The sequence below is a fragment of the Sturnus vulgaris genome, chromosome Z, assembly GCF_052056855.1.
Source record: "Sturnus vulgaris isolate bStuVul1 chromosome Z, bStuVul1.hap1, whole genome shotgun sequence".
Classification (NCBI taxonomy): Eukaryota; Metazoa; Chordata; class Aves; order Passeriformes; family Sturnidae; genus Sturnus; species Sturnus vulgaris.
In genome coordinates, this window is record NC_142283.1 from 73151589 (window position 1) to 73177546 (window position 25958).

General features: G+C 47.2%; 1 protein-coding gene across 1 annotated transcript; it reads left to right on the forward strand.

Annotated features, from left to right (window-relative positions):
- The first annotated feature begins 1377 nt into the window (after window positions 1-1377).
- VCP (valosin containing protein) lies at window positions 1378-24071 on the forward strand. The gene is made up of 17 exons (XM_014886041.2): window positions 1378-1637; window positions 6465-6576; window positions 6957-7129; window positions 8907-9049; window positions 12110-12240; window positions 13910-14041; window positions 14444-14546; window positions 16253-16386; window positions 16643-16778; window positions 17773-17885; window positions 18498-18662; window positions 18768-18890; window positions 19930-20142; window positions 21435-21743; window positions 22592-22747; window positions 23074-23228; window positions 23614-24071. Exons 1-17 carry the CDS (start codon window positions 1621-1623, stop codon window positions 23717-23719), a joined length of 2421 nt encoding a protein of 806 aa, XP_014741527.1. The 5' UTR covers window positions 1378-1620; the 3' UTR covers window positions 23720-24071.
- Window positions 24072-25958: the final 1887 nt, after the last annotated feature.

The window sequence follows — 25958 nt, forward strand, 5'->3', positions numbered from 1 at the left end:
CCTCTGTACCCTGCGTGTGGTTTGGCTGGCTCTGCTCTTGGGCTCCAGGGAGCTGGTGGTCTGTCCTATTTGTGCTTTGTGTTCTGGCTTTTTGGTCAGGTAGTGTGGTTTGGAGAGAAGGGGTTTTGTCTGAAGAACGCGGCTCTGAGGTCTGAATTTCACAATGCTGCACTAGCCAGAGACAGCAGCAGGGTTCACACCCACACCTGTGTGTCCCCTGTGTCCCTGAGGGTCTATGCCAATGCCATAGCTCCAGGCCCCTCACCCTCAGGGGTGAAGGAGCACGTGTCCCTCCCTTCCCAGTGGCTGGTAGAGTTTTTTTTAATAAGAAAGGCCCCCTGACCCCATTACCTGAGCCTTTGGCAAGCCTTGCCTCCCACGAGAGGGAAAGGGTACTTTGAGCGGAAAGAGGGCATGACAGAACTCTGGAGAAGTGCAAGGTAGGAGCTGCTGCAGCCTTCTCTGAACGCTGCAGGGAGACATTTAGGTGGGCTTTGTTCTGCAATTCCTTCAGAAAAACAGCTTGGCATACCCTGGGCTGCATCCAGAACCTCGTGGGCAGCAGGACAAAGGGAGGAGATTCTGCCCCTCTGCTCTGCTCTGCTGAGACCCACCTGGAGCACTGCATCCAGAGCTGGGGTCCCTGCACAGGAGGGACAGGGACCTGCTGGAGTGAGCCCAGAGGAGAGACACCAAGATGATCAGAGGGATGAAGCATGGCTGAGAGAGCTAGGATTGTTCAGCCTGGAAAAGGTTCCATGATTTCCATGCCTTCAAGGGGCTCCAGTATCGAGGAGCTAGCTGGAGAGGGACTTTAGACAATGACATAAAGTGACTGGATGAGCAGTAACTATTTTAAACTAACAGAGGGCAGGGTTAGATGGGGTATTAGGAAGAAATTCCTCCCTGGGAAGGGGCTGAGTCCCTGGACAGGCTGCCCAGAGAAGCAGAGGCTGTCCCCGGATACCCGGGAGCGTTCGAGGCCAGGCTGGATGGGGCTCTGAGCAGCATGGTCTGGCGGGCGGTGCCCGTGCCCAGGGTAGGGGCGGGACCGGACCCTCCACAAGGGCCCCGCCATTCCCTGACCACGAGCAGCAACGAGGCTGCTCTGAGTGGCGGGAAGAGGCGCGCGTGCGCCCCATGCCCCTTCTGATTGGCTCTGCCCTCGGGCGCTGCCCAATCAGAAGCTGCTGTGGAGGCGGGACTTCCTTCCCACATGTTCCCGCCGCTGGCTCTTCGCCATTGGCCGTGCGGGAGCTGTCGCTCGAAGGCAGAACCGCGCTGCGATTGGCTTCAGGAAGTGGCGCCTGGCTGGTGACGATTGGCCAGAGAACACGGAGGGGCGGGGCTTAGGCGGAGCCCTCGATTCTTTTTTTTACCCTTTCTCATTGGCCGAGGCGGCGGCCGGCCGGAATTTCCGATTGGTCGGCGCACGCTGTTGCTAGGCAGGCGAGGCGGCGTGGGCGGGGCTCCCCTCGCCGATGAGTCGGCGCTGAGGCTCAGCCAGCGCGGACGCCCCGAACCCTCCGCCCGCCGCCCGCGACCCCCGCGACTCTCCGGAGCCCCCGCCCGCCCCGAGGAGCCGCCGTCCGCCGCCCCTCGCCCCCTCCCCGCAGCGCCATGGCCTCGGGATCCGAGTAAGTGCGGGCCCCGCCGCCTCCTCGCGGCCTAGGCCCCGCCGCGGCCTGGGCCCGGTCCGGCTCGCCCGCTTCAGCCGGGGCGGCCCGCGGGCCCCAGGCGGGTGAAGGAGGCGCCGGAACGGGGATGAGCCGCTTCCCGCCGTCCGCCCCGCCACGGCCGGGCCTCGCCGGGAAGTGTCGAGTCATGGCGGGGGGGCGAGGCCGGGCCGGGCCTCCCGCCGTGCCACGGCCGGGCCTAGGGCCGCCCGCCCGCCGGGCCCTGAACTACGGAGGGCTTTGTTTTCTAGACCCGTCTTGGGCTCCTCCTGCCCGCAGCGGCCCTGGGACCGGGGCTGGCGAGTGACTCGGCGCTAGCTGAGGCAGACATGTTGTGCCGGGCATGGCCGAGGCCATCGGCGGTGTTTCCGTCTCGGGTGTCTTGCCTCACTCTTCTTGGCTCTACTCAGTTAACAGGCTGAAGATCATATTCCCTGCTTCTCAGGAATGAGTAACAGTCTCTGCACGCAGCCCACGTGTATTTTGAGCAGAGTAAAATAGAATCCAAAGATAAATTTTCCCAATCCAAGAATACTTGAAGTGACTTTTAAACTTCACTAGAGGCACTTTCCGTCCCTTTTGGTATTCTTTGAGTATGTTTTTCTTTTCTTTTGTAAATCCTAGAATCCAAACCTGTTTGGCCCTGCGGGTCGGTTCCAGCGGGATGTGCCAGGCATTCCTGTCTAGTGTGGAAGTGAACATTCCCAGACTCCGGTTGTGCAGCTGGGCGAGGTTAACAGTGTTTTTTAAAAGGGATTTCTACTTCAGCAAAGTTCTTCTCACGCACGCAGGAAGCAGCAAAAGTTAGTTTGCAGCTGGAACACTGTTAACTTTTTAGATGCCATTTTTTGTCACAGCTGCTGGCAGCCATCTTGCTGAACCGAGCCTCAGCATGGCAAGTAGCATTCCAAAAGCTAAGGGAGTGTAGTATCCTGTTTTTCTCTCTCACCCTGTCTGGAACAGTGTTGAAAACTTTGCTTCCGCACAATGGGTCTAAACTCCCCCCATGGTTGTCTTGTTTCACTAAGTGTCTGCAGTCACTACATACCTCAGACACTTCACTTGGGGATAAAAACGTTTTATAACTTTTTTTTTTCTTTAATACCTACCTGAAAAAAACAATTCACTCTGTAAACCAGATGTTCAGATTGGTAAGAAATTGCTCGCACTTTTATCTGGGAAGTGATTTCACAAGAATGGTGGTAAAAGTTCCAGCTGCATGCAGAAGTTATGGCTGATTTCACTTTCATTTCTGCAGCTATATCATCCTGGGAAGTGACTTTTTGATTGTTTTAGCCCCGACTTGAAGGAACAGTTCGTTTCCTTACTTTAAGCAGGGCTTTGGAGGTTGGTTATCATTTTCAGAAGGATCACTAGCTGGTACTTACTTTCTGCTCTGGCTCTTCATACCTTCCCCTGTGTTGCCTCTGGGCGTTATCAGTTGCTGAGTGAAGGGAGCTCTGATGCAGAGAGAAACCACCCTGTGTTGTAATTAAGTCCATGAAGCTGTGTCAGGGGATGTTTAAGTTGGATATCAGGAAAAGGTTCGTCCTGAAGGTGGTCAGTCACTGGAACAGGCTCCCCAGGGAAGTGGTCAGAGCACCAAGCCTGGCAGAGTTCAGGAAGCATTTGGACAATGATCTCAGGTACATGGTGTGGTTCTTGGGGCTGTCCTATGCAGGGCCAGGAGCTGGACTTGATAATCCTGACGGGTCCCTTCCAGCTCAGGATATTTTGTGTAAGTTGTAGAAAGTCCCCCTGGTTCTCCCATGTGTGAGATGAGGCTGTCGAACTGCTTTACTGAGAGAGAGAAAAGGAGGTTGAGGGAACCTGCTGTGGTTGGCCTTTAGGGCTAGTACATATTTGCATCAGTTTTATAGATATGTTGTGCTTTATATGCAAGCTTGGCCATTTGCTGTGCTGGTGATTTTGTCCTCACTTCTGGCTTCTGTCTAGGGGCAGCTTAATACAGACCTTGAATTTCCTTTTAATTCCAAAACAGCTCTAAAGCTACGTTTTTGTTCAGTTTCTCTCTTTGTTAAGTCAGGGAAAGAAAGGGTGAGGTGAGGGAGCTGACAAACGGGCTGGGTCAGGGAGGTGATTTGGAGGGTTTCCACCAGACTGTCTCTGACCAGAAGCTCATCAATGACTCTTAAAAATTACCTGTGTTACCTTTCTATCCCTGTGCTTTCCTGAAGTTTCCCAGCAGGACTGGGAAAGTTGGCAGGAGAGAGTCCCAACCCATGCCTTAGGCTTTCCTGCTTGGTATTTTCTGTTCGTGCTCTCCTTCCCACAGATGCTGGGGTTTGTCTGAGCGTGGTTGAGGTGCACAGATACCTTTTGCCCTCTTATTTCAGCTGCAGCATGAGGAACGCCTGGAGAGATTCAATGAGGGCAAATGGTAACAATATTGTAAATTGCTGCTGAAAGATGGGTAGTGCCTGTCTGTCTAAACCTTACCCTTATCTGCTGGAGAAACATCAATTTCCCTGCCTAGCTGATATGTAATTTTGTAGCACCTTTGTTTTTTCCTCTGTGGAACTGTGGGGTCAGAGCACTGGAGCTGACCGTGCTCGCTTAGCTCCCTGGATGCTCTTTCTTGGACACTTTTATTACATTTTAAATTCCTCCAATCCTTTTCAATTGCTCTAAGTGTATCTGATATTGATCCAGCCCTCTTAGGGGACTGTCGGTTCAGTTCTTCTTACTGAAACTTTTTTGTCTTATTTAGCAGAACCAAGTGGATTCTAGCTGTGTTCTTTTGCACTGCTCTATGTCAGGAAACTTTATCTCCAGTTTTTTGCAGCTTTTGTTTTATGTACAGTCCATATTGAAAAGCTTCCTCTTGTTACCCAGTTCCTTTACCGTTTGTTTTTGATCTGGTGTTCCAGGCTGATTTTTAGGCTGTGATTGCAGTCCCTGCATCCCAAGGGACAAACATTTAGTTGCAGCAACAGTTCACGTAGCCAAAGTCTGACGGTGGTTTCTTATCAAAAGGTCTTGGGATTCACATCGTGTGCGGAAGAAGGAGTTACAGTCACACTCTGAATAACCCAAAGAACGAGTATTTTGTCTCTTTGGTGTCCCTTAGCCGAAATCTTGAAATCTATTTGCTGGGTTAGTTTCCAGTGGCCAGGAGCTAATGAGGAGGCAAAGTCCTTACAAGTTGATTGTTGGTTTTATGCATTGTTTAACCGTAATCTGCCCTGATAATGTATTTTTTCAGTTTTCTTACTGCTCTCTTGGAAAGTTTTCTTGGAAGTTTCAGGCTTTTTAGAACTCAAAGCAAGGCCACGTTTTTTGATTGATTGTGGAATTCATGAACCTTTCCTAGTATGTATCCAGCAGCCTTTATTGTGTCCTTTTTTGCTCAGACAATAAGATCTGCAATGTCTTACCTCTTACACCCCTTAATAAAGAGAGGAAAAAAGGTAATTTTCAATAGTGCTGGCAGTCCAGGAAAGAACATGTTTTACATTTTAGAACTTGTTTTGTTCTTTTAAAATAATGTTGCCTGTTCTTTGCAACATGTTTCCTGTGCTACCAGTGTTAAAGGGCAGCTTGAAAATCTTTTGAAAGCAAGCTGGCTGCTCTCATAGGCTTGTTGGGTATTGTTTCCCCTTTTACATGCCAAGAAGGGAGCCAACACTGTGTAGCCTATCTTGGAAAAGCCTCTGTCTTGAGATGGGGAGGGACCTGGATAACATCACACCATAGGTATGTCACCCCTCTCTGATGCACTCTTAAAAATGCAGTGAACATGCCAAGTGCTGCCATTTCCACTCAAGGTTTGGTTTCTTCTCGTCATTCTGTCTCTAAAAGGGTGAGATGGAGCCAAAGTTATGACTGCTGCCATTGTCCACAAAGCTCCCTATGCTTTGCCAGTGCTTGCTGATTGCTTAGGTCAAGGGAAGACTTTATTTTTCTTTATATTCTTTCAGAGTCAAGTTAGACTATGCAAGGTTTTCTCTTCTGACCTTGAGCATTGACACAGTCACATACTTGGAGAAAGTAGTCAGCCCACTGGGGGAAGCTTCCAATGTACAGCTTCCAAGAGCTCCTCAAGAATAAGCTGGTTTCAATTCATATTCTGTCATAGACTGGATTATTTGCTGTATGAGATTTTGAAGGAGAGCAGTTAATCTGCTCTTCTTTAATTTCCCTGATGTTTTACTTGCTCTGTTTTGTCAAGGTAAATGAATTATCTGTTTTACTTCTTGTGACGTTGTAGGACAGAGCTGCAGTGACTTTTGTGAAAGCATTATGGAAAAGCTAAAAAAACTCCAATACAAAATCGTTTTCTATGAGCACTTGAATATTTCTACAGCTTGCTAGGTTTAACAAACAGGCCTCAACACGCTAAACTCTTAGAACTCTTCCTGTCAGGGTTGCTGCAGCATTGTCCTTTAATGCCCCTATTTATCTGGGATTTGACACCAAATAGACTTCAACTTTTTTTTGTTGGCAGCAGTTACATGTGATTTCAGATGAGTCTGACTAATTCATTGAGGCAAAACATCTTACAGTCAGCAACATCTCACTGACCACTTCTTTTCATAGATGGCTTCATAGCTGTATCCATTGGAAGCTCATAGTTACATTTACTGACAGGAAGCATCCTCCCTTGAACTCTTTCAGACTGGTTCTTGGGAAGTAATGTTCTCCGTTGTGCTTCAAGCAAGTACAGTTTATAAAAGACAACAAAGAAACTTGTAGAAAGTGGAGATGAAAAGGTGGCTGGATAGGGCCAGTATCACTCAGACTCATCATCTGTGTTTTCTCTCCCAGCTCTAAGGCCGATGACTTATCAACTGCTATTCTGAAGCAGAAGAACAGGCCCAATCGGTTAATTGTTGACGAAGCCATCAATGAAGACAACAGTGTTGTGTCACTGTCCCAGGTGCGTCATCTGTAGAGGCAAAGCATTTCATCTGGTAATTTGCAAGCTGTTGCTGTCTATTAACTTGAAATGTAGCTTTGCAACGTGAGTACAAGTGTTTGTGTCTGAAGCTACAGCTGTTACCACTGAGGGAGGGTTATCTTGTTTCCTGACACTCCTTCTTGATAAAATGTTTTTTGAGCCTCAGTTTGTAGGATTCAGTTGAGCTTGTGCCCTTCCTCTGGTTTCAGGATTAGCTCTGTGCAATTGTAGAAAGAGTCTCTGTCTCTGGATTTAGTATATCACTTCTAAGGTGTAATTTCCAAAGTCAAATAACGCTCCTTCAAATGCTTGAATTCCTGTTTTTTCAAAAGCTTGTTCTAACACTTGGCTGTTTACAGGCAAAGATGGATGAACTGCAGCTGTTCAGAGGAGACACTGTCCTGCTCAAAGGAAAGAAGAGGAGAGAAGCAGTCTGTATTGTTCTGTCAGATGATACCTGCTCAGATGAGAAGATTCGCATGAATAGGGTTGTTCGAAACAACCTGAGAGTGCGCCTGGGTGATGTGATCAGGTGAGAACACAGTGTTACCTGTGGGAGACATTAGCAGCATCACACATTATCTCACAGTATCTGAGCTGCCCTGTTGCAAAATCAAGTTAAAACCTGTTAGAAATGAATGTCAGAAAAAAGTGGAACAGCCAAATAGCAAGATTAAAAATCTCCCAAGGATGTTTATATTCCAGTTTTTGTTGTAAAAATTATTTTTAAGTTATGAATGCTTAAAAAAATGTTGCAGGGATTTTGTTGTGCAGCACTTGCAGGAAGTAGAATCATAAAATTACTTGAGTTGGAAGGTTTTACTACCTTAAAAGTAGTAGTAAAACTTGGAAGTATGGCTCTCTTCTTCTTAGAGGAGGCAGGTCCCATTCTGTGATGGGAGAGGGTAGAACATGAGCATTTTCTGAACATAAAAATGATAGTTTGCAGGTTTAAATAAGGGAGGCCTAACAGCTTTTCCTTTTCCTGAGCATTATCTCTGAGAAAATGAGATTTTGGTTCTGACACCAGACTTTCTGAAGTGATATCTGTAATAATTTTTAAATGCAAAACATGCTTTTGTGCGAACTTAGTAGATGGGAGAATTGAAGCTGTTCCACCCATCTCTCTACCACTAAAAATGCAAGTTTTAAGCACTGCTATAATTCAGAATGATGCTTTGTATCTTTGGATTTAAAGCAAAGGTTAATTCTTACTTTAACCTGATGCGAGATTCCTATTAGAGTCTGTTCTAGCATGACAGCCCATGCTCTCATATTCTCTGTCTTCACTATGTCTTTAGTGGTTCCCAGCTTCTCGAATATGTTACCAATTGTCTTGACTCATTGTGAGGTCAGGGAATTTTAAGACGCTTGCCCTCAAAGATTTTCTTGCCAGTCTTTAACTGCTTATAGTGTTACTGTGTCCTGGTTTCTGCCAGAATCCAGATTCATGTGCTAATCGCTTCCTGCTTGTGGTCTGTCAAATACTTTCCTTCTGGGACAGTCTCTCTTTTCTTTTACTCTTTTGCTATGTCCCCTCTGTAATGCATGTGGTGAAAGAATCTGTTAGGAGTCTGTAACAAAAGTCACATAGGAAAAGCTGCGTGCTCAGCTGCAGTTCCATGGCTTTTCTCAGCTGGTGAAGCCAGTTTCTGCCAGGGCTGGATACTTTGAGCTGTTGCTACAGTAGACTGTTGTGCTACACTGCAAAATAGTAACAGTAGCACGCGTTTAAAAAGAGGAAAGTGTTTTCAGCCTTTAACCTAATCATCAGCCCTCACGAAGTGGGACTGACAAAGGCGTGGCTGCAAAGGTGTTTGGTTGGTACTGAGAGAGAGCCTTTGCTTGGAATCAGGTTTGTCAGCAACAGGGACTCTATGCACTGTAGTAAGAGAGAGGAGGGAAGAAAGAGTTTTCCCCAGCTCACTTTTCCTTGCAGCTAGTTTTGCAGTAGCTTGTTGAAATAAAAGCTACCTTGTTACTCTCCCAGGTCTTTAGGCTACATTAGACATGTGTGAATGTGGTGAGGGGGTCTGCAGAAGGGTAGGAGGAAACTATTAAGCTCTCCAGTGGTCTTGGACAGGGCTGAAAGGAGTGAAGGCATGTGTGTGCTGTGAAGACGAGCTTTGGTGGGTATGATTTTTGCTTGTCAGCATTGAAATATTCCTGTGTGAGTAGGAAGTCTCACCAGGGCTTTTTGATGCTCTGTGGATGTTCTTTCCTGAGAAGGGGCATATCTTTTGACCAGGTGTAACATTGAGGTGCAAGTCCAGCACGGTGTGGCTAACTGGAGTTTCCTTTTTTTGCAGCATCCAGCCTTGCCCAGATGTGAAATATGGCAAACGTATCCACGTGCTGCCGATTGATGACACGGTAGAAGGGATCACAGGGAATCTCTTTGAGGTCTATCTCAAGCCCTACTTCTTGGAAGCTTACAGACCTATCAGGAAAGGTAATAATGCCTGTCATTGAAGTCCTCACAGCCATAAATATGACTTAGCCCTGAGACTAAATACAGAGAATTTCTAAAACCTTGCACAGATCTCCATGAAGCATTAGACCAGCATGTGTAGGGAGAGATTTTGCTAGTCGTGATTTAAATTTTCCATAATCTTCAGGAGGAGTGATTGATGCTGCTGGCTGGCAGAGCAATTTGGTAGTTCTCTTGCTTTTTTTTTTTTTTTAGCTATTTGAGATGGGAGAACATCGGAAAGACTCAGGTGGAATCTGGGAGGAAATCTCATTAAACTAAGTTGTTACCAATGATGTAATTGATTAGTTGCCTTCATATTAATCAATTGGTTGAGTGTATGTTGTGCTGTTCCAGTTTCATCAGAGTCCATCTTTCATAATGTGGTAACTGAAGGGGTCTCAGATTCAGAGCCCCACATCTGGAGTGGTGGAGTTGGCTGCTGTCAGGTGCTGAATGTGGTGGTATGCATATAGCTGCCATAGAGGTGATCATATGAGCCTCATGTAACCATTAACATCATGCAATTTAGTTAATTTCCTACTCTCACCTAAAATCAAATCACCTTGACCCGTACACTGGACTTCTCCGTCCTCCCACATCACCCACAAAATGCACCCAGGTCCTTGAGGAAAAGCAAAACCACATGTGGAAAAGCAGAGCCATGCATGGGTTTGCCTTTGCCTGAGGCAGCAGTGACCCAGACTGTTTATCCCAGCATACTTTTTATGTGCACTGCAGGAACTTTGTTTCCTTCTGCAGTATGTAAAACTGTTGGCTGGGGAGGGGCAGTCACCATGTAGCTTTTGCTAAATGTGTGTCCCAAAGTTTGCTTTGTGTCCCACCAGCCTTTGCTCTCCATGTAGTCATGAGCAGTCCATTGCATCATTGGGTTTTCCAGAGGCTGGTGCACAATTAGGAATGCAGTACACCCTCTCAAAACCATGCTTTGCCTATCCCTGGGATTGGAGTAGCCTCAAGCCTGATGTTTTGTCATCAGATCCAAAGACCTTTTTTTTCTCTTAGAGTACAGGATAATATGGGCCAGGTACCACCACATTGCAGTAATTTGTGTCTCTCTGGAACTGCCTGCATGACAGCACATCTTTTCCCATGTATTTGCTAGATTTTCAGGATTCTACACTAGGCCAGGAGTGAAATTCCCAATTTTAGGTAGTCATACTGGCCTGGGAACTTCACCTGCTGGCTGATGTTCTTAAATACATCATAATACTTTAAACAAGACCAAAATCACATATAGCAATGTGCTGTTTCACAGCACCAAGCTTGCCAGAATTCCAGATTCAGGCACATGGTGTAGTCCTTTGGGCTGTCTGGTGCAGGACCAGGAGTTGGACTCGGTGATCCCCATCGGTCCCTTCCAACTCAGGAAATTCTGTGATAAGAACCAGGCTTTATTTATTTATTTATTTATTTATTATTTAAAGGGTATTAAAAAAAATCTTTTAAATGCTCAAATGCTACTGTAATCAGCCTTGCATGGGGAAGACATCGGGTGGGAGATGTAGGAAGGTGCAGTTACCAGTAGTTCCCAGTGGATGGCTCCCGAAGTGCAGAGCGGATGGCACTGCTCAGTTCACTCCTCGGATTGTCTCAGGACCAGCGATTCTATTGCATCATAAGCCACTACTGCAAAGAGCAACACAAAGATAACCTTAGCCCAGGCAGCAAGGACAATAAACCTCACCACGGGGGACACCTACACTGAGTGAAGTGTTAAAGAACACACCGTGAGAACAAGCATGAATAAACACCATCACCAGATGCTATTAAATACACTGAATGCTTATAACAAATTTGGTTTAATATGCTCTGATAAGATTTGTTGTTACGCCAACCCTTTCCCCATGCTGGCTGCCAAAAATGACTCTTGTCCTTTGATCCCAGCATGTGACTAAATATCTGACAGGTACTCCTTCCCCACTCAGCTGTGAGATGGGGAACAGATCAGGAAAAAGGAAAAACTTTAGAACGTTTTAGTAATTGAAACAAAGTAAAAGATAATAACAATATTAGTAATAATAATGGAAAAGACAGGAGATGAAACCCAAAAAGACAGGTGTTGCACAACACCTGAGACAGTTGGTCACCACATGCTGAATGATGCCCAGCTTGTCCCTCATCAGTGTGTGATGTCTCCCAGTGAAATCCCCACATTTATACACTGGCCATAATGCTCTTTGGCATGGAATATATCTTTGGCTAGTTTGGATCAGCTCTCCTGGCATGCTCCCTCCTGGTTTCTTGCACACCTGCTCACTGGCAAGGCATGGGAAACCGAAGACCTTGAGTGAGGGTAAGCAATAGCTGAAACATCAGTGTGTTATCAACATTATTCTCATACTGAATCCAAATCACTGCACTGAAACAGCTACTAGGGAGAAAATTAACTCTATCCCAGCTGAAACCAAAACATGCATATCAGCTGGCACACTGACTAAATTCACTTCTTCAGAGCAATTTAAGGAATAACTGGGAGGGTGAGTAGAAAACCAAAAACACTTTTGGGGTTGTGTTCATAACGCTTTTACTGTACCATCGATTAAAGTACACTATAGACACAAGTTATTCAGGGTCTGTCACTCAGTGTAGCTAGGAGTCACAGTGCAGTGTTGTATATTATTCTACTTCTGGAGACAAACAGAAACTAGTTTGTAGCAAATAGTTACAATAAATTCAAAATGAATTTTTACTAAAAAACAGGGCTTTTTGCCTGTTCTAGAAATGTTAAGTTGAAACTGAATGGGAAAAAAAAAAGTGATTTCTTGCCTTTGTGTTTTGTATTTGGGCAGGCTATTCTTTTCTCTTGTTGCTAGTTTTTGCTGGATGAAATTTGAGAACTGAAACAGTGCTCGGGCTGTCATAGTGGCTGCAGCTCTAGAGTTTAACATGCAAAGCAGCGTTGTAAATGCCACAGTGTCTGCCTGTGTGACCTACTTCATAAACTCTGGGGCTGCTGGTTGTACAGGGCATTTTGCAGATGTGGGTTGCAACAGGCCACTGACATGTGGGGTTTTACAGGTGACATCTTCTTGGTGCGTGGAGGGATGCGTGCAGTGGAGTTCAAAGTGGTGGAGACAGACCCAAGCCCGTACTGCATAGTGGCTCCAGACACAGTGATCCATTGTGAGGGAGAGCCCATCAAACGGGAGGTGAGCAGAATCCTGCCATGTCATTCTCCTGCTGGACCTCCTCTGTCCAAAGCCTGTTTCAGGGACAGAGCTTGAGGGCAGCAGTGTTTGCAGTTCCTCTTTTGACATCTTGTTACGGAATGTAATGGTCAGAAACTGGTTTCAGGAGATGAGCTGCTGCTGAAGGTAATTAGAGAAAGGTATCTAGTGTCCTCCTCATATACTGAAAGCACCAGGGGGTAGGTTTGCTGATGAGATGCTGTGCTTTGGCAGCAGCTGTTTTGCATCTGCTTCCAGATATCTCAGACTGTGTTTGAATGTATCTTTTAATTCCAATTTCCCTTGATTCATGGCAGAGAGAGCTTATAATGGTGCTAAATTTCATGCCATGTGAAAATAAAGTAATGAGCACTTTTCTTGAGAGAAATTTGGAATCCCCAAATGGTTTACATTAAAAACAAATAAGAAGTCCCCAGTCTATTAAGGTGTTTAGCCTTGAGTGTTGCACCCTTGTGGCTGCCTGAGGGGCTTGTCTGACAGGTCTTGGTGACCTTACTGTACAGAATAGGAAATCTCAGGGTAATGAGCTAAGGTGGGTGTGTACTTCATGGAATAAGTACCTTTTCCTGCCTGCAAATAGTGTGAGTGCTGGTTTGTTGTTAGCTGCCTTCTGAAAAACACCTCTGTGACCCTTGTGAGACTGCACCTGGGCACTCCATGAATCCCCCTTGGCCTCTTCAGGCTGCAGTAGAGATAGACAGGAGTAAGTTCAGCCTTGGCCACCAAAATGATGCGAAGCTGGAGGCCAAGAATGAAGGAGGACGGACTGGAATCATGGGATGATGCAGCCTGGAGAAGGGAAGGCAAAGGGACAGGCCTACTGGCAACTGCCTGACGGGAAGGGATAGATGACAGGCTTTTCTGAGAGCTGTGCCCAGGGACATGACTGGATGCATCAGTGTAACCTGGATCAAGGGAAATTCCCAGTAGATTCTTGGAAAAATGTTTCCCCCAGTCACAGAGCAGAGCCCACAGAGGGACAGAAATTTCCAAAATTAGGACCTTCAGAGCTTGTTAGGTCCAGCCCCAAAGTGACCTGCTTGAGGGAGGTGAAACTTGAACTGAGGCCCTGTGAGATTCCAGGCTATGTTATATTTTACTGAGGCCAGTCAAAGTTTGGACAGCTGAATGAATGGATACTGTGAAGGAAAAATTGGTTACAACTGGTCTTATCCATATATCTGGATATTCTGTGCTAAATTGGAGTCAGTCTTAAAAGGTAACACTGTACCTGAGTAACTGGCAGATAGAATATGCCAAATATTTAGACAGCATTTACTCTAAGGAGTAAGTCTATTTTATACTGACACTGTCTCTTGTTGCTTCCATTAGCCCCATCAAATAGTCACAGATCTTGTTTTGTGCTAGAGTCTGTAGGGAGCCTGGCAGCAGAGGCTGTCATTCCAGAGGGTGGGCTTCAGTGAAGTCTGAGTACGTGCAGGCAATTCTCTTTATATGTCTGGGAAGACAGCTAAGAAGCAGTTATAGAAGACATCAGGAAGACTTGAAAGGGAGAATCTCAAGGCAGGCAAGAAGTCTCTAAAAAGCCATATTCCTGGCTTTTGTAGACTGGGAGGGGTTGTTGAGCTATTGTTTTCGCTCAGATGTTTGATGTATTTCTTCCTGATAGGATGAAGAGGAGTCGCTGAATGAAGTGGGCTATGATGACATCGGTGGCTGCCGGAAGCAGCTGGCTCAAATCAAAGAGATGGTGGAACTTCCCCTCCGACATCCTGCTCTCTTCAAGGCCATAGGGGTGAAGGTACGTCCCCATGTGCAGGTGGATAAGTGGGCTTGCCCTGGGAGATGTCTCTCCACGACAGAGATTTAGGAGGTACCAGAGAGGGTAATAAATTATTTGTGGTGTGGGTTTTTCGGTTTTTTTTTTTATTGCTAATGTTAGGAAGGTACTTGCTTACGTGTTCTGGACACAGACTGCAACTCTGTCAGCTTGTAAAGCAGAGTGATGCTTTGAATCAGTGCTGCCAGTTGCTGGCAAGGTTTCTGTTGTGTGTTGTGTGAAGCAGTCAGGGTGTTGATAGCAATGCTGACATGGCAGCTGTTGCATGAGTTTACATCATAATTTCAGACTGGCATTATCAAATGCTTGCAAATTCACTGTGAAGCTGCTTAAGTAGTCTAAGTTGCTTGCCTTTGTCCTCAGCCTCCACGTGGGATCCTGCTGTATGGTCCTCCTGGCACTGGTAAAACACTGATTGCCCGAGCAGTGGCCAATGAAACCGGGGCTTTCTTCTTCCTGATCAACGGTAAGTTTTGTGGCTACTTTGGCCCCAGGTCTGCTGTGTGCTCACTTGTCCATCTTATGGTAAGAACGGTGTTAATAGGGCTTGTAGACCCACATTGTCTTCCTATCATCCTTCCTTACCTCTTTCAAGCATGCTTCTGGGTGCACTTGGAAGCCCTTTGTGTGGAAGTATCAGTAGTGGCACTTCCTGAAGCTCGACTATGTTGTAGCAGGGCGCTTGGAAGATTGTGCTGAGACACAGGGATTCAGCATCTGTCTGTGTGTCCATTTGTGTTGGTGAAGGCAGAACTGGCAGGGCTTCTGGCTTTGCTCCCACCATATTCTATTCAGAAAAGAAGCTGCTGCTGTGGATTCCATTTTCCCCTCAAGTAGATCACAAAGACCTCTTTTGTTTCACAGTACATTATTTGGAAGGAACTTCCCTGAAAACTATAATGAGATCCTTTGGACTTAGCTACAAGTGACAGAGCTCCTACTGATAACTCTCATCAGTAGCAGTGGAGGTGGCTACTAGTTGATACCTAGTAAGGACCAGATTCTGAATTTTCCACACTGTTCTGTTCCATTTTAGTCAGTGCTGGAATAAGAGAACATTTTTATTGAAGGACTTCAGCTTTTCTTCTCTAATTTCAATCATGTGACAGTGATAGCAAAGGACAATATAACACAGCAGTGACCAGCAGTAGGATTAGGGACTTGCTTTTCTCTCACGATAGTGGATGTAAATGGGCTGATTTTAGCCATATGTCATATCCTTCCTCAAGTGTGTGGAAGCTGTCACTGAATGCTAATGCACCAGCCGTTTCTTTAGTTGCTTGTATATCTATTGCATAATAAAAATAACACTGTCGGAATTAGCATTCGTTGCCTGCTGGCCCCACGCTGGAGCTGCAGGCAGTGCTGTAGACAGAGCTGATAAGAGCTGATGAGTTACCTGTAATGAAATATTCAGAGCACCTGCCCACACCTGTGTCTCTGCAGCTGGCAGCTTTCTATGCCTGAGAGTCAGGTTTATTTTTCTTGGATCCTTCAGAAGCATATTTTCTCTTCATTACCACTGCCATCAACATAGTAGCAAATCTGTAAGAACAGAATAAGTCTCTAAACCTGTGGTAGTGTTCAGCAGTTGCATATGTCAGGGAAATGCTGTCCATCCATTTGGGATCAGTGTGTTTACATGCTTTTATTTTGTATTTAATCTTTGAGAGTAAGTGTTTTTGTTTGTGGTTGGTTGTTTTCACTTTTAAAAACTAATTAATAGCATCATACAGAAGTAATTGTACGCCTGTGTAATGTAAGCTAAAGATGGCTTCATAGAGCTTTTTCCTTCCCTATCCTGATAATTCATCACCTTATAATTTGATTGCTTCTCTTGCAAGCTATGACTGGCATTAACTGTGTGTGGTGGCACATTACAGAGAAGCTCACCAAGTGTGAAATAGGGTAAGGAAAGAGGCACTTAAAGGTAGCTCATTGGCTAGTGCTGCGTTCTCTTAGAGTAAACTGGAAACACCAAAATAATGATAGAAACTAATTCTGCATGGTGGTCTTGCCTTTCAGCTGCAGATTTAGTGAATTTGATTGATAGTATTTGCTTTGGCTTGAAATATAGCTTGTCCCATGTGGATGTTGTATTAAAAAATTCAGCTGTGTGTTTTTGGGGCTAGCTGCCTCTCGTCTGAGTGGCACAGCATTGCTGTTTTTTAGGTCCTGAGATCATGAGCAAGCTGGCTGGTGAGTCTGAGAGCAACCTGAGGAAAGCCTTTGAAGAAGCAGAGAAGAATGCTCCTGCCATCATCTTCATTGATGAACTGGATGCCATTGCTCCTAAGAGAGAGAAGGTAAAGAGAGCCTGTAGTAGGTAAATTATTATGTCCTTTTGTTTTGGTAGCAGCTGGCATGAGTCTCTGCATTTCACTGCAGGGTAAAGCAGCATTTCCTTAACACCTGAATTCAGTTGGACATGAGGATGGTCTGACACAGTTCAGGATGTTTGTTAGTATCTTGTGGCTGCTGTACCTGCTGGCTAGGGTGCAGAGCTGGCTGCCGTGCTCCTTGTAGGGCTGCTGGTCTCAGCGCTGCTTTCTGTCCCCACAGACACACGGGGAGGTGGAACGTCGCATCGTGTCTCAGCTGCTGACCCTCATGGACGGGCTGAAGCAGAGGGCACACGTGATCGTGATGGCAGCCACCAACAGACCCAACAGCATCGACCCAGCGCTCCGGCGATTCGGTAACCGCCCCTGCCCTCTCCTCCCTCTGTGTCACACCCTTTGTGACAGGCCATGCTTCAGGGGCCCCGTAAGGATGGAGCAGAAAGTCATGCTGAACTTGTGTTACAGAAACTATTGACTTGTCTCCAGCTCCTTGTTAGAAATTCTTTTCCAGGCTTGCAGCCTTTGATGTCATTTTCTGTGCTGTGTTAGGTGAGAATGTGTAGAAATAAAATAATACTTTGAAGTGGGAAAAGTGTGCTAGCCTCTATTGAGTGAAGCTATTTCAGGACACACTTATGGAGAAAATGCCTAAGGGGATGTTCATGCATTAGATTGCAGAAGGCTGAATTACCTGATTTGGGTTTCTTTTATTAATGAACAGTACAGTAGCTTCTGAGACTCAAGTTTTCAGATATGAATGTCTGGTGTATGACCAATTGGTAGAGTCTGTAATAATAAACGTGTCAAGTTTGCAGGGGGAACTGGCCTTTTAAATATATAGTGAGCCATTTGAAAGCACAGCTGTGGCTGGAGGAAAAAATAGAAGTATACATATCTTAGTGAATATTGCAGTGATGCCTTGTTTTCCTCATGTGTTTCACCACTTGGGTAATGCTGTGAAAGTTCTAAAAAATTAAATCTGTCAGTATTTTTTGCCTCCTGTGACAAAGACACAAAGGTAGAAATAAACAAAAATGTCTCATGGTATGTTGAAGCCTATTTTCCCAAAAATGCAGCTCAGGAGAAGTTACTGAATGAGCCATCATCTGAGCTGTATAATCCCAAGGTCTTACTGTTAGTTTCACTTTCCCTATGTGCCTAATGCCTTTTCTCCTTCTCTGATCTGTCTCTTCTACTGTGCTGGTAGATTCTGCTACAGGCAAACCCAAAACTCTGTTACTTTCTGATATTTTGTGGAAAACATCACTTTTTTCAGTGGAGGGGAAGGCAGCAATTGCAGCTCCTGTGGTGTGAAGAATCAACAGCTCAACGTGTGCTTGTACTCCCCAGGTCGTTTTGACAGAGAGGTAGATATTGGTATCCCCGATGCCACTGGGCGCCTGGAGATCCTGCAGATCCACACAAAAAATATGAAACTGGCTGATGATGTGGATCTGGAACAGGTGAGTAGTGTGCCATTAGGTAAAGCTTGTCTTGTTCCCAGTGCTCTGTTTCATAGTGGAAGAATTGTTAAGGCTTGATTGTACAAGTGCAGTGGCTCAATTAGGACGGCATGGAACTGCATGAATGTGTGATCTCTGGGATTCCTTCTGACCGCTTTACCAGTCACCAAAAGGCTTCACTCACTAGTTAGGAATGGCAGGTTTAAGTGAAACATATGTGTATCATTCCAGTCTGGAAGTGCCTTGCCACTGTCGTCCTGAGTTTGTTTGCTGTGTCATTGCCTGTAAAAGTACAGCAGCCCTGAAAAAGCTCACACACAGCTGGGTGAGCACTGTGGTGTTACCTGTAAGCTGAATGGTTCCTGTCATCTCTGTCCTGAATGAAGAACTGCAGTCCTCAGGGTTATCTTTCTACACACCATCTGAATTCCAGATGCACATTGGATCTCTAATAGGCAGTAGAGGGCAGAGTGTCTTTGCCTGAGTGTTAGCACTTGTCTTGAGTGTGCAGCAAAGCCCTGGTGTTGCTCTCCTCCCTTCCCAGTCATGGACCAGAGCATGTGTTGCCCTTGCTTGTATCCCTGTGAGTCATGATCAGTGCTCTGCTTTCAGGTGGCAAACGAGACCCATGGCCATGTTGGTGCTGACTTGGCTGCTCTTTGCTCAGAAGCTGCTCTTCAGGCTATCAGAAAGAAGATGGATCTCATAGACCTAGAAGATGAAACCATTGATGCTGAAGTGATGAACTCTCTGGCTGTGACTATGGATGACTTCAGGGTAATGCAGTAGTGCCCCTTGCTCTTCTGGGTGCAATTAATTGCTTCTCTGAAGCAAAAGAATGTAACGTGAGAATTCATATAATACCATTTCTTCTAACAACAGTGGGCTCTGAGCCAGAGCAATCCTTCTGCTCTTCGGGAGACTGTGGTGGAGGTGCCACAAGTTACCTGGGAAGATATTGGTGGCCTAGAAGATGTAAAGAGAGAACTCCAGGAGCTTGTACAGGTAAGGCTTTGCAACAGATTTTTTGCGTAGCCAGCTTAAAAAATACAAAATCCAGAAAATCTTCGGTTTCCTGTTTGGGCTGCAAACAGAGTAAATGCAGAGGCTTTATGGCATCTACTTATAATGGACTGTAAATACCATGCTGTTCCATCTTAGTGATCTTGGGGAGGAAGGTGCTGGGAAACAGCATCAGGTTTTCCTGAGGTGACATTTTATGTGGGTGTTGTGCAACATGCAGGAATAGCCACAGTTCTGCCTCTTAAGTGGAGACCAGCAGTGGGACCACTGCTGAGAATCATCCTACATGGTAGCTTTATCTGCCAGGCAGTGGATGAAGCTGCTCATGCAGAGAACTTCTGAAGGGCTCCCCATCAGCCTTAGCACAGGGACAGGTGAGAAGTAATTGTGAAGGCTTCTACAAAGGAAAGAACAGGACAAAATGTTACAAATGGTCTGTGGAAACTCCAGGTGTCTGCATTAGCATGGTTTGGGTTTGATGAAGTCCTGCTTTCAGCTGGCACTGTAGAAGCATCCTGTCTGTGAGTAAAAGAATCTGAATTTTTAGTCTAGTTTTCTGATGTTAAAATCATCACCTGTCTTGCATATGACCTTGTTGCTGAGGATAAAGGCTCACATCAGACACCTTGCTGTCTCTGGAGAGCAGAGCAAATAGGTTAGGTAATGAGCTGTTCCCTTTTGCTTCTGCAGGGCAGAGTGAAGCTGAGGTTAAGTGTGCTGGAAAGTACTGAACTGGTGCTTAGTTCCTAGAGGTAAATAGGTTGTTTTAGGCACCTTTCCAAGCCAGTGTCCACTGAAAAACTGCAGTGGCACCGGGCAGGATCTTATGTTTAATCCACCAGAAATCTCAGATAGTGCTTTTGGTAGAATCGAAACTGACTCAGAGACATGTGTCCCTTCCCATGGCAGAGGAGTTGGATTGGAGATGTTTTGAAGGTCCCTTCCCACCCAAACCATTCTGTATTTCCAGGGTAGCCTGTTGTGGCTCATCATGAGAGGTTTTTGTTTTGTCCTCTTTCAGTATCCTGTGGAGCACCCAGACAAGTTCCTCAAATTTGGCATGACCCCATCAAAAGGGGTTCTGTTCTATGGGCCACCTGGTTGTGGTAAGACACTGCTGGCCAAAGCTATTGCCAACGAGTGCCAGGCAAACTTCATTTCCATCAAGGGGCCGGAATTGCTCACCATGTGGTTTGGTGAGTCTGAAGCCAACGTGCGTGAGATCTTTGACAAGGTAAGTGTATCTCTCACTCCCTGTGCTGTGTTTGTGCTGAGGTACCCCCAGAGCTTTGTCTCCACTGCCTCTGTCTTACTGATTCTTGTTTGTCTTCTGTGTTTTCCCCACTCACACTGAGAGCAGGAGCTCTTTCCTGGTGTTGAAATTAATCCTCTTCAGCAACATAGCTGTTGAAACTCTTTTCTTTGGCTGCAGTTGGCATCTGTCAGTAGAGGGTGATAAATTCCCCAGTGCCTTTGGCAGAGGCTATGGTTAGGAGGGCACATGTATGCTCCACACCCCTGGAAACTTCGATTAACACCTTATTAACTGTCATCATCTACAGATTTTCAGAATATCCTGTGGGTTCTTGTCCTGCAATATACACAGTTTAGAAAGAAACTCACTCCTGTTCAGTTGTTCCATAGTGTCGTCTCCTGTCCCAGAAGGTGTCTGCATGGATTATCCTGTGAATCCTTGCTCTTGTGGTCAGGGATGGCACTATTAGAAAAAAGTTGGCAGGAGCGTGAAGAAAATTTCGGTGGGAGGGAAGCTCAGAGATTGGCTAGTTCAGGTGTTTATCAAGAGCAGGGAGGTAGCCTTGAAATTTCATCTGCTCAGTGCATTGAGTTCTGGACGTGTGTGAAGGGTGGAGAATCCCTGACCTCTCTGGGCCTGTGTGCTGGTGTTGGAGCGTTCTCATTGTGAACAATTTTTTTTCTTATTTCTCACTGATTTTTCTCAGCTGCTCAACTGTGTCTCCAAGTCAGGAGGTTCCCATCACCTTCCAAGGTGGGGGCTGGAGAAGTGTGCATGAGTCAGGGCTGCAGCAGGCACCTACTTGTGCCTGTGGTCTTTCCTCCTTTCACTGCACACTGTAAAGAAAGATCCAGCATCCTGTAACTACACATTAGGTAGCTGCAGACAACAGTTGGATTTCTCCCTTCTGCTGGGCATATCTCACCTGCTCCAGTGCCTGAATAACCAGTTGACATATTCAGGTCTTGCAGAGAGAGTTCTAATCCGGCAAAATGGCTCCGTCTTTTGCTTTAGGCGTTGGAGTTACTGCTTTTCTGCCTGGTTCACAATGTCCCCACTTAAGGGAAATCAAACTTGTTATTCAGGAGAATTACAGGAGGGGTTATGTGGCAAGGAGGGTCTGCTCTGGAGCAGCTCTTCCAAGCTTTCCTTGTGAAGAGCTTCTGGTATTCCTGGGCTGTGTTAATGGTAAGGAGGGCTTAGTGTGAAGTCAGCGTGCTCCTTGTTGGGAAGTATTAGCATGGAATAATGAAGCCCACTGGTTTTTGCAGGCTCGCCAAGCAGCCCCGTGTGTGCTGTTCTTTGATGAGCTGGACTCCATCGCCAAGGCCCGAGGCGGGAATATCGGCGATGGCGGCGGAGCTGCAGATCGTGTCATCAACCAGATCCTGACCGAGATGGACGGCATGTCCACCAAGAAAAACGTCTTCATCATCGGTGCCACCAACAGGCCAGACATCATTGACCCAGCCATCCTGCGCCCCGGCCGCCTGGATCAGCTCATCTACATCCCCCTGCCCGACGAGAAGTCCCGGGTGGCAATCCTTAAAGCCAATCTGAGGAAATCACCAGTTGCAAAGGTAGGATCTGCATCCTGACTGCTCCTGGCTTGAGTTTGCTGTGTGCTGCTCATATTCCTCACAGGCTGTGGATAGCACAGAGGTCTGGAGGCTCATCTGTATAGTAGAATGGCAGAGGAAGCTGGAGCTCTGAGGTTAGGTGTCAGCAAAGCTGGAAATTGGTCTGCAGGCACAGCAGCTCTTCGTCTCGTAATTGGGTTCTGCTCACTGTGCAGGATCAGAAAAGCCTATTTTGGTGAGGTGGAAAAGATTCTTGCACTCTGGGAAAAAATAAGTGTAGAACACACAGGTGGGAAATACAGATTGAAGAGGAGCTATTGCAGTGAGTTGTTGCTGAGCCCTGTCATAGGCAAGAGCTGCATGCCTGGGAAGGGGCTATAATGCAGCTAAGAGTTAAAGAAAAAGAATCATGAAGTGAGAGCCCAAGCTTTTTTATGCCAAGCTTGCCTAGTTGGTTTCAAAGGAGGTAGCAGTTAATACCCTCTCAACTGAAGGGGCAGAGAGGAGGAGGTCGGGTGTCTTGGTCTGCTTGTGCCCCATCTCTATTTCCAGTCTGATGGTGTTCTGCTTGACTCCTCGTGCTGAGACCTGAGCAAGTCATACCCTAAATCTGTAAGTGCAGAGGCATTTACAGCCACTTCATGGATTCTTGGTGGGTGTGAGGAGTGTAGCCTGCTTTTGTGTATGGTTAGCTTTTCCTGAAAATAAGAATCTTAACAGCTGATCTTTCCAAAATTGGCCATAGTTAAAGCAGCACCTTGATACCCTGAGATCTAAAGACAGCTCGCTCTCACTTTAGGATATGAGGTGTAAAGGAAAGGCCTCTCTTCCTTTTTTTTTTTCTCTAGGATGTTGACCTGGATTTCCTGGCTAAGATGACTAATGGCTTCTCAGGGGCTGACCTGACAGAAATTTGCCAGCGTGCCTGCAAACTGGCCATCCGCGAATCCATTGAGAGTGAGATCAGGCGAGAGCGTGAGAGGCAGACCAACCCTTCTGCCATGGTGAGTGGGACACAGAGCTCTCCCTACCCACGTGTGAGGTGTGATGTGTTCCTCTGTCATCCTTGGGGATGAGTGGGCTCTTGTGCAGAGTGTGGAGCTGGAGCACTTTGTTCTCATCTTGTGGGAGGTTGAGGACCCTCCTGGGATGCCTCATGGTCAGCACTGCTCAGGAGGTGCCTTCTGCAGCCCTGACTCATGCACGCCTCTGCAGCCCCCACCTTGGAGGGTGTTGGGAGCCTCCTGACCTGGGAGGCAAAGCTGTGAGCAGCTGTTGGGCACGTGGAGCTTGGGCACACAGCTCACCTGGTCCCTCTTTCCTGCTGCAGGAGGTGGAGGAGGATGATCCAGTTCCCGAGATCCGCAGGGATCACTTTGAGGAGGCCATGCGCTTTGCTCGCCGCTCTGTCAGTGACAACGACATCAGGAAATACGAGATGTTTGCACAGACCCTACAGCAGAGCCGTGGCTTTGGCAGCTTCAGGTACCTGTGGGCTGTGAGGGGTGGGCAGTGTGGCTCAGCCAGCCCCCGAGCAGAGCACTGGGGCAGCTTTCTGATGGGCTCTGGGCAAGAAACCTCTTCTGCACTGCACATTCTCATTCAACTTAGTGCATAGAGCACCACTACACAGCGTGGTGAGTGTAGGCTGTGCTGCAGGTTGGTTGTAGCTGCTCTGAAGTCCCTTTTTTCCTTTAATTCAAGCGACAGCCAGCAGCCATGAGCCCTTTGACCTTCCCTAAGGCTTCATCCCATTCCTCTTTGCCCATCTTAGTTGTCACTGGGGGTTTGTGCGGAGGGGATGGTGCTGAGCTGCAAGGAGGCTTTTGAACAGCTTCTCTTCTCTCCTGTCCTGCGCTGCTGCATGCAGGTTCCCATCAGGCAACCAGGGCGGTGCTGGTCCGAGCCAAGGCACAGGAGGTGGCAGCGGGGGCAACGTGTACAGCGAAGACAATGACGACGATCTCTACGGTTAACTCGCTGTCCTTGGTGGACCAAACTCCACATCAGGCCACGTTGTACAGGGAAAAATCCAATGTTCAGTGGACTCTTGGCTTCTTCATTCCTCAGTCAGAACAGTGTAGCCGCACGTCAGACTTTGTACAGGGAATGTTTTCTGCAAACACAAATCCAGAGCGGTGTTCAGTTGGGAGGCAGACAGTGAATTAACAAGGAGGGGAACTGACTTAATTTCTGAGAAATTTCTGTTCTAGTTTATGTGGCAGAATCAGCAGCTTTAGCAAGGGTACAACGCTAGCCTGTATTAAAAAAAATAAAGTCCCACAAAAAAAGAATAAAAAAAATTAATAAAAATCCCACAAAACCCTAGCAAGGTCCTGGCAGTTCCTTTGTGTGGTGCTGGCATCTAAACCCATGTCTCTGGTGCTGTGAACACTCTTTGCTCCAGTGGAGCCCATCTGTGTGTGTGTTCCCCTGCTGTGGACAGGGCTGCTCTTCATGCTTAGCACCTCTTAGCTCTGCTAATGGAAGAAATGAGTCTGGCAGTGTCTCTGCCCTGCCCTGCCCTTGCTTGGCAGGAAGATCCTGACAGCAGGTCCCTGCTGTTGCTTTTCCAAGACTGGCCATGGGCTGTCAGGTGTCTTCCTTCTGTGGCTGTGCAGCAAATGACCTCTGTAACAATCCCCATCTCATCCAGGTAGAAAGGGCACTTGGGGTATCTCTGGGATTGTGGCACAGTGTGACACTACTGTGGTTGGGAGAGAAGACCTTCAACACATTCCATTTGTCCCAGTTTCTGATGCTTTTCTTGGATCTCTGGTGGAAAACTGGCCTTGTGTTGGGACCCAGACTTGGTAGTTGGGTTCTCATCATAGTTTTTCTTCCTTTTCACCTGTTTTGCCTCCCTGCCTTGCTGCTTCCTTTATTTTCCCTTCTGTGAACTGAAAAATCTGCTACTTCTGTACTTGGTTGTTCTATGTCAGGGAAGCCTTGGGTCTTAGGCAGCAGGACGAGAGGCTGGATGTGGCTGAGCAGTGGCTGTAGAATGCACAGAGCAGGTCTTAGGGAATGCAGGAACTGAGAGTTTCTACATGGAGGGTAAAACGCAGTTTGTGTGGCAGAATGTTTCCCTGGGCCTTTGGGACTGAGCCACGAGGGGGAGGACGCAGGAGCTGTGGGGCTGGGCTGTGGGGTTCCTGTCCCAAAGTCTGGCACGTCTTGAAGGGGTCCATCAAGCCATCTGTATTTAAGGGGAGAGGATTTAACGGCAGAAGGACAGGACTGGGCCTGGGAAGAGGCGAGTGCGGAGCCGTGGGGATAAGCACAATGAAACAGGGAAAGCTGCGTTTAAATAGCACAAGCCCCTGCGGGAGAGGAGGCGGTGCAGGCCCCGGCGGCCGCCCTGGCAGCTCACCTGCGCTGTCCTATTTGGGAGCTGTCTGCTGGCACCACCGTCCCTGTCGTCACACCACTCCTGTGGGGACACTTCTGGCAGCAGGGTTGAGGCTGGGAGGGCTGGTGCTTGCCCCACCTCACTCCATCCCGTTTTTGGGTTAAACATCACCTAGGGTGATGGGTTGATTGTTGGGCTCTAGGGTTGATTCTCCTCCCTGAGCTCTGCAGGGGCAGAGATACCAGCTTTGCTTTGGCCACAGGGAACCAGACCTAGGTGCTTTCTGCCACCCAGGAAAGGAGCTCTCCAGGACTCCCTAAAGTTTTCCCTGGCTTGGAGAGGGGATTCTTTCTCCCTGCCAATGTGAGAACATCACCACCCAGCAAGTCGAGGGGCAGACCCATCCTGGCGTCTTTATCTTCTGTGGAGGCTGGGACAAGGAGGGCATGGGATGGTGGGGTGTGTGCCCCAGCTCCTGGCAGCCCAAATCTTCCCCACTGCTTCTCGTAGTTGCAAATGCTAGTTGAATCCAGCAGAGGGGCTCGAAAACCTCTTCCTTGCTTTCCTGCCATCTGTAGGACATGGCTCCCGGTGAGGGGACAGCAGAGGCCCTGGTCAGTCACTGCCGGGGCAAGAGCCTTTCTGCAGCACCCTCCTCCCCTGCCCAATCCTTGCTGCGCGGACTGGGCAGCTCCCAAAGGTGCCAGAGGGAGGCAGATGCTGTTGGCTCAGGCTTGCCCTGGAGGGTGTGGGATTAATGAGGGGGAAGATGAGGGCATCTTCTTCCTTTGCTGACATGATCAGCACTTCTCTAGCCCCCCCTGGTTCCACCTGTGGCCCCAGAGCCCCTTCAGTCCCCTACA

Excerpts from the sequence above, each read along its gene's own strand:
- VCP (XM_014886041.2), top strand. Across the intron at positions 16,779-17,772 it reads CCCAGCGCTCCGGCGATTCG|GTCGTTTTGACAGAGAGGTA; the intron begins GTAACCGCCCCT and ends TGTACTCCCCAG. Across the intron at positions 21,744-22,591 it reads GGAAATCACCAGTTGCAAAG|GATGTTGACCTGGATTTCCT; the intron begins GTAGGATCTGCA and ends TTTTTTCTCTAG.